Genomic DNA, 17923 nt, shown 5'->3' on the forward strand with positions numbered 1-17923 from the left:
AGGATGTTATCCAGTAATGCCATGCCTCATGGATGCATCACATTTTTGTGTACTGATTTCTCTTGAATGCTTCGTTGAACCATGCCAAATTAGCACGGTCCTTTAGGAGAACAGCCACATGGCAACATGCAAGGACATGAGTTAAATTTTGTTTGGTTGTTCATGCCACCCCACTGGGATGTGTTGACCATGCCAGTAGCTTGGCATGTCCTTGTAGCAGGTGAAAGCTGGTTCTGGCCTGTTGTCTGCAACATGCTGAACAGATTTCAAGACCCAGCTGGAAGCTGCTTTACCTCATTAGCTCAATGAACTGGAGTATCATTATGTAATGAACTAGTTTGAGGGTCAGAGGATGAAGTTACCATTAAAACAACAGAGAAAGAAAGAGCTTTCTCCATGTACCTCATCATCTCATGCTTGGATTATTGTAGAGGGTTTGTTGTTCCTCTAATCTTTTTCGTATAATTCGCACACACACTTACACACCATGGCCAATTTAGTTTGTCCAACTGGCTTATATATACCACGTCTTTGGACTGTGGGGAAAACTGAGCACCCAGAGGAAACCTACAAGAACACTGGAAGAACATGCAAACTCCACACAGAAAAGCTCCCTGCCACGTCGGGACTTGAGCTAAAGACCTTTTTGCAGTGCTACCCTAGAGCCACCACCCTAATATGTTCAATAATTAGATCTGTAGGTTTATTTTAACCTAAATGCTTCTTAATACAAGGTGTAAACCAAGTTTAAGAACAGTAATACTGTCTTCATGACAAGAACTAAATGTCCCCATCACTCATTCTCACCATTATATCTTACTCTTAACGCTTATGGTCGACTGAGACAGCCCTCACTCATAGTTACCTCAAGCCGGCCGGACAGTTTAAGAGTCCCTCTGATTTTGCACCATGACATTCGACATCTCTGTCTCAAAAGGCGCAGAGAAAGATGTGAGCCCTGTCAGCAGATACAAAGCTGCACCGCTGCACTGTCACCTGCAGATACAAGCTCCACACTGCGAGAGCGAGAGAAAGACAAAAGAGAGGAAGAAGAAAGGAAAAAGAAACTGGGTCAGAGACAAAAGGGCTTCCAGCGGTGTAGGGCTGCGAAACGTCTTTATCACAGCACAAAAGGGATTTGAGGAATGCTTCAGAGTTGAAAAATGTGTTAATTGCAGAGTCCCAGACACTAGTCTGCCACTTTTTTTATTCACTGTTATAACAGGAATATGCAAATAGCGACGCAGTGTGCATATTGCATTTAAATGAGTGACAGGAAGGTTGAAGGGTGGGATCACGCTTCACTTTAGAAGCTCCCGGATCTCCCGCTGCGGCGATGGAAGTGTTTCATCAGTGCGTCGAGCGGCGCTGCAGCAGGTGCAAGGGGGAGGCATCCGTCTGCGGGACCTCGAGGGACAACGGGGCAGGTTAGAGAGCAAACGGGGTCGGGTTCAGAGTCGATTTACTCTGCCTGATTACCACATGCTTCAATGGGGCGGCCCACCATAACAAACCCCTCCAGCTCTGCGCCCCCCAAGTGAGCATGTTCTTCTTAATAGACTGTGTTCTGCACATGGGACGGTAAAAGATCGTCGGGGTTGGGGGTTGTACCTGCACACAGATGCACACTAGGCCTCCAGCATTTATTTAGAGGGGTGTGTTTGAATGGGGGGCTGATGAACAGGTGGGGTCTCTCTTGAGACCCCCAGTCTCATTAAAAGCAGCAGAGAGGAAACAACACACATGTACTTCTGAACCCCCCACCAGACGGGGCTGTACAACAGCTGAAAGGGAAAGATTTACCCCCTGCAGCTCCACAGGGAGATGCAACAGACCGGATTAGAGGGGGCATGAATGAACCCAGCGGTCTGCCCATTATGTAATAGACCCCAGGTCTGCTAATGCCCCAACCCCGGCCTCGGGCCTCGATGCTTTGACTGCTGTGGGGCAGCTGAGCACACTCTGGCCTTTAAAAGAGTCGGACTCCACATCCTGTATTGATTAGCATTGTTAACTGTGTATAAAATCAATACCAGAGGCAAAATACTGGTCACCCTGATGCATGATTGTTTCCGCACTGCTGCTACAGGGGTGTTATTAGTTTAGCAGTTTGATTGCAGACTTTGATGAATTATCATATTATTTTGCACTGCAGCCAGACCACAAGGACAGAGCAAGTCATTTGATTTCAGTTGGCCACATTCTATAGGAATTTGAGCTATCTATCTATCTATCTATCTATCTATCTATCTATCTATCTATCTATCTATCTATCTATCTATCTATCTATCTATCTATCTATCTATCTATCTATCTATCTATCTATCTATCTATCTATCTATCTATCTATCTATCTATCTATCTATCTATCTATCTATCTATCTATCTATCTATCTATCTATCTGTCTGTCTGTCTGTCTGTCTGTCTGTTTAATCTATCCTTGCGTCATTCTATTTTTTCTTCTGTCATCCATATTTATCATCCTGTGTTTTTCTGTGAACCATTTTGTCATCCTGTCATCATTCGATCTATCATTTTGACATATCATTCAATCTGTTGTTTTTTATTTTACTATTTTTACCCATCTATAGATCATTCTATCTGACATTCAGTGGTTCTTTCGGTTTGCCATTCTGTCTGTTAAATCCAAATAAGATTTAAATTCTACATCAATTGTTTGGTAATTCCAATTAATTTCAGGAACTGAACTGATGTTTATGGTAGTATTCTAAATTCATTTCTGGATGGTGCTCATTCCTGAATTTTATGCATTCTAAAGGAACCTTTACACCAGGGATGCTCAATTCTTTTTTAAATTGGCCAAAAAACAAACTTGACTGAGGCTAGTGGGCTAAAGGTAAATATATTATTCTAATATATATGCAAATTTATTTAATAATTTTTAAAAATGACTAGAAAACATTGCTTTATATGAACTAATATAGTATATCTTTTACATTTTATTAAGTTTGCTCCAATCAATCAGCTAGAAATTGGTATCGGCTAATAATCACATTTAATGACTCACGGTACTCACTGATCTGGCCAGTCTAATGAACCGATCACAAGTGTTATGAGTTTACAAGCAGAGAAAGACACAAGTGCGCACCTGGGTTATATATCCAGGTTACAAGCTAAAACCAATGAAGGGGTAAATAATGTGTGGGGGGCATGAGAGATCACTGCACTCCCAACACAGCAACTAAAAAACATACAGATGTGGTGCGACCACTGTTTATACTTTCTTTTGGCGACTCACGCGAGTGATAGTCTCTTTGTTGCAAGTGCAACCTTTGTATATCCAGTGTTTTGAGCTGCTGTGACGCGAGTTGAGCGACTAGACTAGGCAAGGGAAACATGTCGTAAAGTTTACAGGAACGTATAACAAGACTCAGCAACTTCTGTGTGTTTGTGTGCTGTATAAATAGTCCAGTAATCAGTCCATGATTGGAATGGAGACTTGGAGCAGGTGTGTGTGTGTTGCATGACTGGATCTTGTAGTCCATATACCGGCAGATTTGTAGTTTTCTAGTGATCTGCATGAGCTAGATCGCTCCTGACTGTGACAGCAGGTAAACACTTGAGGGGACAATTCTCAGTCTCTTCTCAGATAGGATAGTGGGCCAAATCAAAGATTACAATAGGCCAACTTTGGGTCCTACTTAGGACATTTCTGCTTTACACAATTATTATGTAAAACATTATATATCTTATGATCTATCCACACATTTTTTCCAGAATCACTTTTTTTCGTAGTACTGCATAGTACTTGTGTAGGCGTCAAGTGAAAATGATAAACTTAAAAAAAAAACATTAAATGCACCCTTAAGACTCCTATATTCTGATCTTTTCCAGGGCTGTTTTTTTATTCAAAAACTAGTTCTAAGTGAATGTCCCCAAAGGCTTTATTTGCAGCGTTCTTTTCACTCCAGTTAAAGGAGAAATGACTTGTATTTTGTCATCAGCTACAAGCTCAATAGAGACTCCACCACACATTTCTATTCATAAGTGGATATTCACCCACATTATTGAGCCAACGTCCTCTAGAAACCCATTGAGGATGGCTCTTTCCACCTGGTTCTCATCAGATGCCAGATTGTAGACATTCTGCTGCCATTCTCCATATTTCAGCATGCTGTATAATTACTATGGCTAGAATGCCTGTGACTACACTTTTGCCAATACGTTTTTTTTTGTTAAAGACATGACAGAAAAGGGAATGCGTGAACGTGTCACTAAGAGGATTAAATGAATAATGAACATAATTATCAGTCCTACATTGGCCACCTTTCCTCCCCAGTGTATTGGAATATTCATTATCTAGGGCATTTTCTTATTCATGATCCCACTGTGAGAGGAATGATGTAGTTAATGATAAAGTCAGAGGTGACAGGATTGAATTTTCTCGGTGCTAAAGAGCGGATTAGAGCAGTGAAATCCTTTATGAGGTGGAAAAACGGGACTCTGTAGACATACAGTATTATGGTTAAACTACACTGTAAAAAGATGATATATGTGATCATACAATGCACGCTGTTGAATTGAATCTGCAGTTATCAACTTTTTCTTGTCTTGGGGAATTGGTTGGTTGAATTAATGTGAGAGAAAGCTAGTATTCCATTGTGTCCTTCTATTTTAATTGTGCTTATCCTATTGTTCCAGGCGCTGTGGATATATTAAAGCAAAGCAAGACCCTGAGGAGGAGAAAATGCAGTTTCAGCATGGACGAGGTAAGGTGTACAGTTTTTTTGTCTTGGAAAAAACTCAAATAAAAATATATCACGGTGGCTCAGTGGTTAGCACTCTCGCCTCAAAGGAAGAAGGTTGCTGGTTTGAGTCCTGGTTTAGCCAGTTCATATTTCTGAGTTTGCATGTTCTCCCTGTGTTGGCGTGGGTTTCCCCCGGGTGCTCTGGTTTCTCCCACAGGCCAAAAACATGCACTATAGGTAACTTGAATAAATTAAATTGGCCATAGTGTGTGAATGTGAGTTTATGGGTGTTTCCCAGCACTGGGCTGCAGCTGGAAGGGCATACGTTGCGTAAGAAAATATGCTGTAATAGTTGTCGGTTCATTCCACTGTGGTGACCTCTGATAAATCAGAGACTAAGCCTAAGGAAAATTCAGTGAATGAAAAATATATCCGGCTAAACATTTTAAGACATCTAATGTAGTTTGTTTAAAAAATAATTTAAGAAATCTGGTCAAATGTATGGTCTGCATTGTTTTGGCCTGTCAAACTGTGAACATAATTTGTTCTGGCTGGATGGGTGGATATAAAAAATGCATGTTTTTTTCCTGCAAATTGCTGGTTAGTGAACTCGTAGAGTCTCTCATGCTGATAAATGATGCCTCTGATCGCTCTAGTTGCCTAATGTGTGTTTTTTTCTAATGACACTTTTCTTGCCTGCCAAAGACAATGTTTAATGAGGTTGAAAATGTGGCACTCCCCTCCTTTTAGGAAAATGGATGGTTCTGTCTAGGTAACTAAAGTGACTGTAAAACAACCCAACCGTTATCCTCAATCCTACCGTTTTCTTGAATTGCAGTCAAACTTCCTGAAACCCGTACGTACATTCACCCCCATACATATGAAGACCCGAACCAGGCAGTGCGAGACTTCGCCAAAGAGATTGAAGTCTCCAACATTCGGATTGAAAGAGTCATTGGGGCTGGTAGGTCAAAATAAACTACAAGACTAAGGTTTAATGACCACTTTTGATGTTAACCTGATTCAGTAAATTTAGCATTATATAGTAAATTGCTAGCATGTTGCCTGCATGACTTACCTAATCTTGCTAGTATGTTTCTATGTTGTTTAGCCCTACTTGAACTACCTAATCACGGTCTTCTGACTCACTAGAAATGTTTATAGGCAAGTTTGTTGGAGCTAAACTGCATAATGCTAGCCCTATAGGAACAGCATACTCTTGTTTCAACATTTTACTAGCATGATGACCACGTTGCTAGTGTGTATTAGCTCAATGATAGCATTTTGCTATCTTGATTTATCCTTTTGTTTACATGCTGCTTGAAGTTTATTATGTTTGTAGCATGATGCTAACATGTTTCTGGTATGAATAAACTCACTGTTGTCATGTTTTAGCATGTTGCTGGTAAGAATTAACATGATGCTAGCTTGTTTCTAGCATGAATAAACACAACTAGCCCTACTTATGACCAGTAAGAATGTTGTTACATGATTTATATTGCTAACATGTTTTAGCAGCCCTGCTTAAAAATCCAGCTTAAACCAGCCTAGGCTGGTTGGCTGGTTTTAGCTGGTTGACCAGGCTGGTTTTAGAGGGGTTTTGGCCACTTCCAGGCTGGTTTCCAGCCATTTCCAGTCTGGTCTTAGCTGGTCAGGCTGGAAAATGACCAGCTAAATCTAGCTAAAACCAGCTTGACCAGCCTGGTTTAAGCTGGACATAGCTGGTTTTGGCTGGGCTCCCAGCCTGGCTAGGCTGGTCAAGCTGGTTTTAGCTGGTTATCTCCCAGCCTGACCAGCTAAGACCAGGCTGGAAATGGCTGGAAACCAGCCTGGAAATGGCCAAAACCCCTCTAAAACCAGCCTGCTCAACCAGCTAAAACCAGCCAACCAGCTTAGGCTGCTTTAAGCTGGATTTTTCAGCAAGGATTTGTTGTTTACATGATTTGGTCTGTATTCTAAATGTTTGTATCCACAGACTTGCATATTTTAACACATTGCTAGCATGTTATAGCATTTTGACAGATTAATTGTGTTTGTATAGTGTCCATTTTTTTTATTTGCCATACTGACAACATTTCTCAAGCCAACATAGCAATTCAAGAATGTGCTACAGTTGTGTTTACCATCTGAACAGCTCACCAGGCGAACGTACTGAAATAAAATGAAGGATTGGGGGGAAATTGAGTTAGCTGACAGGCTCTTGTTTTCCTATCAGGTGAGTTCGGCGAGGTCTGCAGTGGCCGTCTGCGTCTGCCCAGTAAAAGAGAGATCCAGGTGGCCATCAAGAGTCTGAAAGCTGGATATTCAGAACACCAGAGACGCGACTTTCTGAGCGAGGCCAGCATTATGGGCCAGTTCGACCACCCTAACATCATTCGACTGGAAGGAGTTGTCACCAGATGTAAGCGTTTATATCCCATTCACACATTCACAGCATGCTTCGTCTAGCACCGGAAATAGTTTGTACCCTAGTGTTTTCCACACTGAGATAATTGACCTTACAATCTTATCTTCAACAAATAACATGCATCATGAATATTCATTGGAATAAATATGTATGACAGTATTTATATCAGTGATTTTCTGCCCTACTTCTACAGAATACAAATGTGCTATGACAGAATGCCTTTGAATATGCTTTTATCGCTTTGAATTATCTCGCTAGCTGGGAAGATAATGTCTTCGGAAAGGTCATAGATAACACAAATGTTGGCTTAAAGAGTATGGGGGGAAAAGTTGTCACTGTTTTGTTGGACATTGTGTTATTATATTGGGTTTGTATTATTTCAGATTGTTTGAATCATCTCTATTGAAAACAAGAAATTCATGTTAGCTGCTTTTGGTTGATAATGAAACTGCTAATATTGGTTGTCATTAGAATAGTGCCACTGAACCTTATCCAAATTTGCCAACTTATTGAGAATGTTGTCACCATTGTGTGCACTTCAAAGCTCCTATTGTGTGTGTTAAAAAATACAATGTCTTGCAACAGGTGTTTTGGTCACTATTGAGTGATAATTTCCTCTACAGATCTTTTGCATTTTCTCTTCCCCAGTGGATTAGACTGACAGCCTCTGAAACAAAAGGACCATGCATATTCATGCCGGCTGCATGAACATCGATAATACAAACATGTAATTGGATGCGAGTTTTGGGAGGGACCATGAATATTCAGTGTCACAAATATTAACATTAGGGCTCTTGACGTTTCCTCCTGGTTCCTATTATTGTGCGAAACGTCAATGGTGGCTTTTGGTTTGATTTAGTCCAAATGGTCAATATTAATGTTGGAGGTTCAGATCAGCTTTACACTTTCTTATTAGAAGAAAGTACAGTAATTTTGTTCCTTTTAATTCGGTGCCGTTACAACATAATTATGAGGTTTTAAAAGTTTCATTCAACAGATACAGTCAGTAAAAGAAAGTCATTATTGTAGGTTTGCGAAAGTTTTGAAGGTACCGACTGCTGCACTGTCAATGCTTTCAGTCAGGAATTGGAATGCTATTTACATTTTGGTTGAGGTTTGAGTAATTTATGTCTAGTTACAATAGTTTCTACATATTATCACTTCTTTTATAAATGTGTTTTGTAAAAGTAGAAAAAAGTTATACCAATGCAATTTCATGGCAATTCGTAACTTTTTTATTTAGTGTATTTTATATTCATTTGTGCATCTCATTTCTTACATTTTTGTATGATTTGGTCATCCCCCAATGAAGGTATGGTTTCGTGGCACATTTCCTTTTAAAAAAATTGTGTTTGTCATACAAATGAAATTGTATGTTGCTGCATGGTGGCGCAGTGGGTAGCACGTTTGCTTCACATCAAGAAGGTCACTGGTTCGAGCCTAGGCTGGGTCAGTTGGCGTTTCTGTGTGGAGTTTGCATGTTCTCCCTGTGTTCACGTGGGTTTCCTCTGGGTGCTCTGGTTCCCCCCACAAGTCCAAAGACATGCGGTACAGGAAAATTGGGTTGGCTAAATTGCCCGTAGTGTATGTGTGTGAATGAGTGTGTATGGATGTAAATGGATGTGTTGCAGCTGGAAGCATCCGCTGCGTAAAACATATGCTGGAAAAGTTGTCGGTTAATTCCACTGTGGAGATCCCAGAATAATTAAGGGACTAAGCTCTAAAGAAAACAAATAAATTAATTAATGAATGAAATTGTATGAATATGTATGAATTAGCCCCTTTTCTGCCAATATTTAAAATAGTTACAATTTCTCCTCAGTTTGGATTGGTTATACATAATAATAACAATAATTCTTAGTCATCGTCATCAATGTTGTAGTAGTCGTAGTAGTAGTTTTTACGTAGTAGTAGTAGTTGTCAATGTAGTAGTAGTCGTAAGGCAAGGCAAGGCAAGTTTATTTATATAACACGTTTCCTACACAGTGGCAATTCAAAGTGCTTTACAACAGGAATAAAATGGACAAATATAGGTAAATAAAAGCAAATAATAAAAGTAGTTAAAAACAGATAAAAACAGATAAAAATTTGTGTAGTAGTAGTCATCGTCATTATAGTCTTCATAATCGTAGTCGTAATAGTAGTTGTAGTCATAGTAGTAGCAGTCATAGTTATAATTGTCGTCGTAGTCATAGTAGTATTTTTTGTCATTGTCATAGTCGTCGTCTTAGTAGTCATTGTCGCAGTAGTGGTGATCGTCGTCATCATTCATTCAAAAAAGTGCTCTGTTGCTTGTTCAAACAACTTATTTAAAATAATTTGAAATGACAATTTTAAGTTTTTGTTGGGACAACATAATTGTTTTATGTTCACTCCACTTAAATTTGTAAAAACAATTAAGTTAACTTAATCAATATGTGTTGGTACAACATGAAGGAAATGTGTGAAACCCAGCAGTTTTTACAGTGTGCAATGAAAAAAAAAATATTCAAAGATGATTCCTCGCATTCACTACTTTTTAAGTTAAGTGGTTGTGGACAATTTATTTGGGCTGAATTTAAACAAACAATTTAAGTTTAACACATATAAATTATTTGCAACAATTTCGCTAACATAATTTTTTTCAGTATAGTAGTAGTGATAATGATTAAAAGTTGCAATCTGATTTCATACACTTTAGTACAATTTGGTCATCCACCAATGAGGGTGGTGTTTGAGGCAAGCCTCCTTTTAAAAATCATACGAATGAAATTATATGAATTTGTACGAATTAGCCACTTCTCAGCCAATACGTAAAATAGCTACAATTCCTCATCAGATTGGGCTGGTTATACATATTAATAATAATAATAATACGTAGTCGTCATTTTCGTCGTCATAGTAGTCGTCTTTGTTGTAGCAGTAGTTGTATGTTGTCTTCGTAGTAGTAGTGTTAGGCATCCGTCAACATCGTAGTAGTAGTAATAGTAGCAGTTGTCGCACATTCAAAAAATACTAATCGAAAATTTGTTGAAACAACACAATTTTTAAGCTTTTGTTGGGGCAACTTTGTTGTTTCATGTTCAGTCCACTTAAATTTGTAAAAAAAAAATAATAATAATTAAAACTATTAAGTTAACTTAACTGATTTGTGTTGTGACAACAAGGAGGAATTGTGTGGAACCCATCAGTTTTTTATAGTGTAGTAGAAGTAGTGAAAAAAAACTACAGCAACAAGACATTTTAATGAACCATTTTATTATTTTTTTTTCTATATACTTAAGCATGCATTTCGCTTAACACCAAACCATCATTCACCAAATCCTGATTAATGAATAAATTAAATATGAATAAGAAAAAATGACACACGATTTTACCTGCTGAAGGTTGCGTGACAGCCTTTGAGGACCCATATGTGATCCCACATGCACGTGAATGAGGCCCAATGAAACTATCAGATTGCGCATCATCCATATTGCTCTTTCCGCCACTAAAGTAATATAACACACGTGTGTGAGTGTGTGCCGGTCTGCCACTGATTGGGTGAGATTTGATAGCTGGAGTAATTTCACAGGTCACAGATCTGCCTGATGGTGTAGGGGATGAGGACAGGAGAGGTCAGCAACCCCTAGCACTGCATTACCGAAGCAGCTGTCAATCCAGACTAATGACAGAGCCGAGCCGAGACGCGTTAAAGAGCTCGGAGAGTGTTTATGCTGCCTGATGGAGCGCCGGCAAGCCAGACAAAGAGTTTTGCGCCGTAATATGAAAAGCATCTGTCACCTAACACAGCTTTCGGAGAGGCGCTCTATCATTACCACCTCAGACGGAAAAAAATTAGGCCGTGATTGAGCTTTTTGTGATGCAAATGTTGTCAGGAGCTCGGAGAATGGAATCAAGAATAGACCTTAATGCCCCATTCAGTTCCTCATCCCCCATCTTTACAAAAACAGCGAGCTGTCATCGTCTCTATTATAAACCCATTGTGCCGCGAACCATCAGATTAGCGGACTCCAGTATTCTATCTGATAACGTTCGCCGTCCACAGCTGTATTTTCAGGTTCATTCCAGCTGAGTCCTGAAGAAAAGTTGAACAGCGGGAACAATAGATAAGAGAATGTCGACTGAATCATTGAAAGTGTTGCTTTGTTCGGAGTAATGTGTGCTTTAAGCTGAAGCTTAAATTGTTTTAAACCCGAACATTCCTTTATCCTTTGTTATTTGATGATAATTTGCTGTCATTTCATTAAATGCCTCCAAAGGTTGTGGTCTGCGTATTGTACACAGGGCACTAACTGGGGTCTTTTGGAATTTCGCATGAAACATTTGTGAACAAAGCACCACTTACATCAACAGTATGTTTGCATCCAAAATTACAAATTTTACTTGTAGGAAAAATTCAGATAATGGTGAAGAGGAGACAGAATGATGAAGCCAATTCTGAAATGGGGATGGTTAAAAAGCCATGATGGACCAAGGCCAGGATTTTGGTTTCAGTTTCACCTTGCTAGCGAGCGTAGTGTGGCAGAGCTGTGAGCATTTTCTTTATAAGTAGATATTTTGATACGTGTATACAGTGGTTACCGCTTTTGATTTGATCGTTTTGAGTAGTAGATTTTCGTGAATATATTTGCTTTATTGATTTGATACTTTGTTTATTTTTGGATATTTCTTGCACTGTTCTTGTATTGTTCATACTTTTTGGGACATTGGACACTGTATATATATATACAGTGTCCAATGTCCCAAAAAGTATGAACAATACAAGAACATATATATATATATATATATATATATATATATATATATATATATATATATATATATATATATATATATATATATATATATATATATATATATATATAAAAGAGTTCGAATGCAAAACCCTCTAAATCTATCAGACCTCTTTTCCTGTAAATGAGCATTTTCTGTCAGGCTCCTATAATTAGGCTTAGAAGTTTCATTTTTACATGTAATGAAAAGTTTATTAGCTAGTAAATTGACCTTTTTTTTTTCATAAATGTCACTTTAGACAATTCTTTGGTTTTTAACAAGGTAGATTTCTTTTGCGTCAAAACCAGCTTAACCAGTTTATAAAAATGGCATCTTAACTCTGTCTTTTATGAAACGATGTTGCCATTAATGTATAGTAACTCGAACTCATTCAAGTTGCACTGCTGCGCAAACAAACATTATGAATGCATGTTACACTTCCGACTGTACATTGTTTTCTTTTTCTTACAATGCAAAGAGTTTTGAGGTAAGGGATGTTTTCATTTGCCATTCACTGACAGTGGGACAGGCTCATCCAGTTCATCAAACTCCATCTTTTAAAATCGAAATCGGAAGCAGAATAAAACAAATAAAACACGCCTCATAAAGTCAGCGTGTCATTGCGCTGCTATATTGAAAACATATGATTCGATTTGAGCCTTCTGAATGGTTCTCGTGATATAGCGGCTTTTGCTGTCAAAGGCAAATGCCGTTTAAAGGCTTTTGCCAACAAACTGTTATTTCTGAATGTGCTGAAGCTACGATTTGGATGATTATATATATATATATATATATATATATATATATATATATATATGCACAATTTTTTTTTACTTTTTTTAGTTATTTTTTAAAATTAATTAATTAATTATTTATTTTATTTATTTATTTTTTTAATTTATTTTTTACTTTTTATTTTTATTTTTTGCACTGGATGCACTTTTACATCCTTTAAAGAAATAACATAATTTTTTACACTTCTTGGAAAGGCCATTGTTTTTTAGATGATTTTTAGATTTAGATTTTTAGATTTGTTTAGGTTTATTTGTGGTGTCAGGCCTCTCACGCCTCTTAATAGACCCACTGCGGGTTTCACTACATTACAGCTTTACATATACATATATAAAATGTATTTATTATATATTGATTTAAAAGAGAAACATAAATTTAGCAAACATATTTGGAGAATGAGTCATATTTTCCATCAGCAACAGCCATGTTTGCATAAAAAGCTGATTTATACAAAAAGCTGGTAAACTTATGTTATCTTATGTTATGTTATGTTATGTTATGACAAAAAAACTAGACTTGTCGTAGCATTTACATGCTACTCTCTGATGATTGTTTCTTTTCGCCTCGCCTTTAAGTCCTTTTATACAAAAACCTCTGCTAAGTAAATGTAAGTTATACAAGTATATGTAAATGTACGTTTTTGTGCCTTCAACCGAGGTAACAATAGACAAGAGAATGTCATATGAATCATTGAAAGCATTACTTTTTTCCCAGTAATGTGTGCTTTTAAGCTAAAGCATAACTTGTTTTGAACCCAAGCATTCCTTTATTCTTTGATATTTGACGACAAATTGCTGTCATTTCATCAAACACCTCTGCAGCATGTGATTTGCGGATGATCTACAGAGCACAGACTGAAGTTCTGGCTCTTTTAGGGTAAATCATCTTTTTTTTTCTCTTGATTGAATACATGAACACATTTCTTGCTCCTGTGATAATGATTGTAATTATGACCTTTCAACAGTAGTTAGGCATTTAGAGCAGATCAGGCCCACCGCAGGACGTAATACACTCATTGCCTTGTTTTAATCATAGACGTGTGTTCTTGTTCGTGTGTGTGTGTGAATACTGTCTAATTGGAGCGCTCTTAAAACTGCTGCGCCATCAATCACTTTAAATGTTCACACATGAATAAGCAGCTCGGTAATTTTAATGAGGGACTTATCAGTAGAGACATTTTTTTTTTTTAAACCTGAATGAATAGAGTACTGAAATGTATGTATGGCAGCTATGTTTACATGCAAATGTGAATTTAAATTGAATTTAAAATTTGTTATACCTTATAAATAATTTGTAAATAAAACCTAAATTCTATTGGCTGTATTTATGTTTCCATCCAATATTTCAAGTTTTAACTACAAATACAAGTGAATTACATGATTCATTTCTGATTAATGGCATAATTTCAATTGACAATAATGTATTCATCCAAAGTTATGAATTTGAATTGTACTGAAATTTTGAATATCAAATCTTTTGTGAAATAAAGCCACATTTCCATTGATGAGTAGATACAGCGGGGACAATAAGTATAAAACTCCCCACCATTTTTCTCAGAAAATATATTTATAAATATGCTGTTGACTTGAAATTTTCACCAGATGTTGCCAACAACCACAGAAATCCATATAAAACTAAACTAATTGGATTACAAATTAAGTTATGTGTAATAAAATGAAATGGGACAGGGAAAAAAATATTGAACACATGAAGAAAGGGAGGTGTAGAAAGGCAGTGAACGCCCAGACAGCAGCTGTAATCCCTCAATAGTTCTTCGGCAACCCTCTGCCCTTCATCAGTGTAAATTAATATTAGCTGTTTCAGTCCAACATCTACATTGGCAGGATGATGAAGATGAAACCAGTGTGGACATTTCAGCAAGACACACAGCAAAACACAGCCAAGAAAACTTTCAAATGGTTTAGAGAAAGAAAATAAAGCTGGTTGAATGGCCCAGCCAATCACCTGACTTGAATTGAATATAAAATACAAAATAAAGATCAGAATTAATTGACAAGACTCACAAAACCATCAAGATTTTTACACTCTGTTGAAGTCTGTGAAAAACACCTGATCAATGCATGTGACTTCATTCTCCCTATGAGAGGCGTCTTAAATCATTAAAAATGCTTCTTATAAAAAGTAATAAATACACTTCAGTAGTTCAGTACTTTCTCTTTGTGTCATTTCATTGTTATTACACATAACTTATTTTTTCGGATTTTATTTTGTTTTGTTTTATTTTCATTCAGATTACACAATTTTTCCAGATTGCTGAATTTATGGTGTCATGGTGATAAACAAGTGGGCATAGTGATGTACGCTTCAACCATTTTTTCCTGTGTGTCATGGTTATAGTGTTTCACCTGATATTAATTATCTTGTATGTTATAAAATATATAACATAATAAATTAACAATAGCTAAATTTTTAAATGTTGCAACTTTAACAAAAAAAAAAAAATGGAACATTAAATAAATAATGAGATTAAAGCCATTTCCTTCAACAGTTGCTATGTTTGCATTCAAAGCTGTTAAATTAAATTAAATTAAAAAATGTAATATCTTTTAAATAACTTGAGAATAAAACCCAAATTCTATTGACAGCAGTTATGCTTGCATCCAATGTTGCTCATTTTAACTGGTACAGAAAACTGGTATTACATGATACATTTGTGATTAATGCCATTGTTTTCATCGACAATAATGTTTGCATCCAAATCTATTAATTAAATTGGCACAAAAATTTTGAATACCAAATCTTTTTTTTGTAATAAAGCTACGTTTACATTTATGAATAGCTATATAAATATACAAAGTTTTGAATTTACCTTAAACCCTGTATAGCTTGTTTTTCGATTGCTTGACATAGGGTGTCATGGGTAAAAAAAAAAAGTACACATCAGGATGCATGCAACAATTTGTTTCTCATGTAGTATGTCATGGTTATAGTGTTTTATCTGATATTAATGATCCAGTACATAAAAAAAATGTATAATTTAAAAATTTGACAACAGCTACATTTGCGAATGTTGCGAGTTTATGAAAAATTGAAACGTTGAATAAATAATGTGAATAAAGCCTTGTTGTCTTCAACAATTGCGATGTTTGCATCCAAAGCTGTTAATTTAAATTGAATGAAAAATAGAAAAAATCTTATAATAATTTACGAATAAAACCCACATTACATTCACAGTAATTGCCGCAATGCTGCAAGTTTTAACTGGTAGTAGGGTTTTCATGATACAGTTAATTCATGTTACTATACTAGCTGAAGTGTCGTGATACCAAGTGTGATACTGTAATTCATAACTCAAATCTATGAAATAACCAAAATTGTTAGAAATACTATTTATATGTTATAATAGGCTTACTTGAATTGAATTCATAATTCCCTTATTATTGAAACAAAAGTATTTGCACATCACTTCATTAAAACTATTTTGTAGATAACTGACCAACAAAAAATACATTAAAATAAAGATACAAATTATACAAAATGAAATTAGTTACAAAAAGTATATTTTCCCAACAAAATAAGACTATATAAAGTGGTTAAAAATTGTTTTAATGTTTCCTGTTGGTCTTTTGGGTTTTTCATCTATTGCTTATTTTTTCAGTCCTACCTGAGTCATTCTTTTTAAGAGATAATTGCGGTTGTTGTAGCTACTAAATCATATTGACAGGAACAGAAATGAACTGATTCAGATGTGTGTTCAAACTGAAATGTCAGAAAACGTGCAATAGGCTACCATAAAAGGTCTAAATCCTAAACACTTTTGCAACCTTAAAGGGCTTCACAGACAATTGAAATAAAATGGTCTATTGTTGTCTATTTTAGTGAATTTTCCACATGCAACATTATGTATAGTAGATAGAACGTTAATGACGATACTACCGTTTACAAACTACAGTGGCACTGCCAGTATTTTGGAGCCATAGTATCACGATACCGGTAAACCTTGCTACTCTAACTGGTAGAAAAAAATGAATGGAAATACATAATTCATTTGGTTTAATGACATCAGTTTAGTTGACAATAATGTTTGCATCCAAGATTACGAATTTAATTTGTACTTAAATTTTGAATATTACATATTTTGTGAAATACAGCCAGGTTTCCATCAATGGCTATATTATGATACAAAGTTTTGAATTTACCCTAAGCCCTGTACAGATTACACTATTCTTCCCTATTCCTTTATCCAATATGAATTATTTAGAATGTAATAAAATATTTAATACAATAATTTGACAATAGCTACATTTGTGTATGTTGTGACTTTAACAAAAAAATCGAAATATTGCTTATGAAGCTCCGTTATCATCAACAATATATGGTTGCGCTCCATGTTTTGACTTTATTTAGTACAAAAAAATATATTGAAGATTGCTTTAATAATTTACGAATAAAGCATTATTTCCATGCCATGTTTTAGAAGGATAAAATGATCACTTCCCAGAAAACATCCATAAGTTATTAATAATAAAAATGGAAGTTGCTGCGAATAGGAGAAAACACTACATTATAAATGACTTTCGCCTTCAAGCATGCAGACGACACACACAAATCATGTCATGTTATCTTGCGTTCGGAGCCGGATCCCTGATGTTTGGAAAGAAGTCATCTGGGAGCTCATTTAACCATATCATGTTGATAACAGACTTTGGTTGAGGTGTTCCAGAGCGACTGAAACAACATCTATGATCTATGATTGCGCATTGATCTATGAGTGCGCATTGAGATTGGTCCACTGTTTAGTGAAGCTACGCAGTTACGTGTTCTTTTGTGGAATTTATTTGATAATTGTGCTTTATTTGCATGAATATGTGATCTACTTTATTTTGTATTTTAGTGCATCTTTTAAGATTTTTATGCACATTAAATGCATCTTTGTGTTAAAATTTGACATTTACCTAATGTGAAATGGAATCAGCTTATGTCAGAATGATGTTGTGGTTCTGTTTGAATGCTTTCAGCTCTGGTAGCCAAAGGTTTGTAGGTTGAGGCTGGAAGGCCGCGTTATCCAACTAGCTCACTGTCAAAGTAATTTGTCCCACGTTGATAAGCTAATACGCGATGCGTTTGGATATCTTTGGCCACACGTGTTGTGTGAGCTGTACATTTGTGATTTACTTATAGTGACAGCCAGGACATACAGTGCAATCTCTATTGGTTTGAACGCACCAATGACGATGACTTAGAGCTTGGTGCTATAAATAGCTTGTTAGGGGTTTTATTGGATTCAGTTGGATTTCT

The 17923-nt window shown here is 36.4% G+C and overlaps 1 protein-coding gene across 3 annotated transcripts in view; it reads left to right on the forward strand.

The window, feature by feature from the left end:
• Nucleotides 1-17923, forward strand: part of ek1 (eph-like kinase 1) — a 126102-nt gene that overhangs the window by 84897 nt on the left and 23282 nt on the right. For 2 of the 3 annotated variants that reach the window (NM_131095.1, XM_073939991.1), the window contains 3 exon segments: nt 4664-4731; nt 5549-5674; nt 6926-7111. In NM_131095.1, the coding sequence (NP_571170.1) occupies nt 4664-4731; nt 5549-5674; nt 6926-7111 (380 nt within the window). 3 annotated transcript variants of the gene reach the window in all.

The sequence above is a fragment of the Danio rerio genome, chromosome 24, assembly GCF_049306965.1.
Source record: "Danio rerio strain Tuebingen ecotype United States chromosome 24, GRCz12tu, whole genome shotgun sequence".
Classification (NCBI taxonomy): Eukaryota; Metazoa; Chordata; class Actinopteri; order Cypriniformes; family Danionidae; genus Danio; species Danio rerio.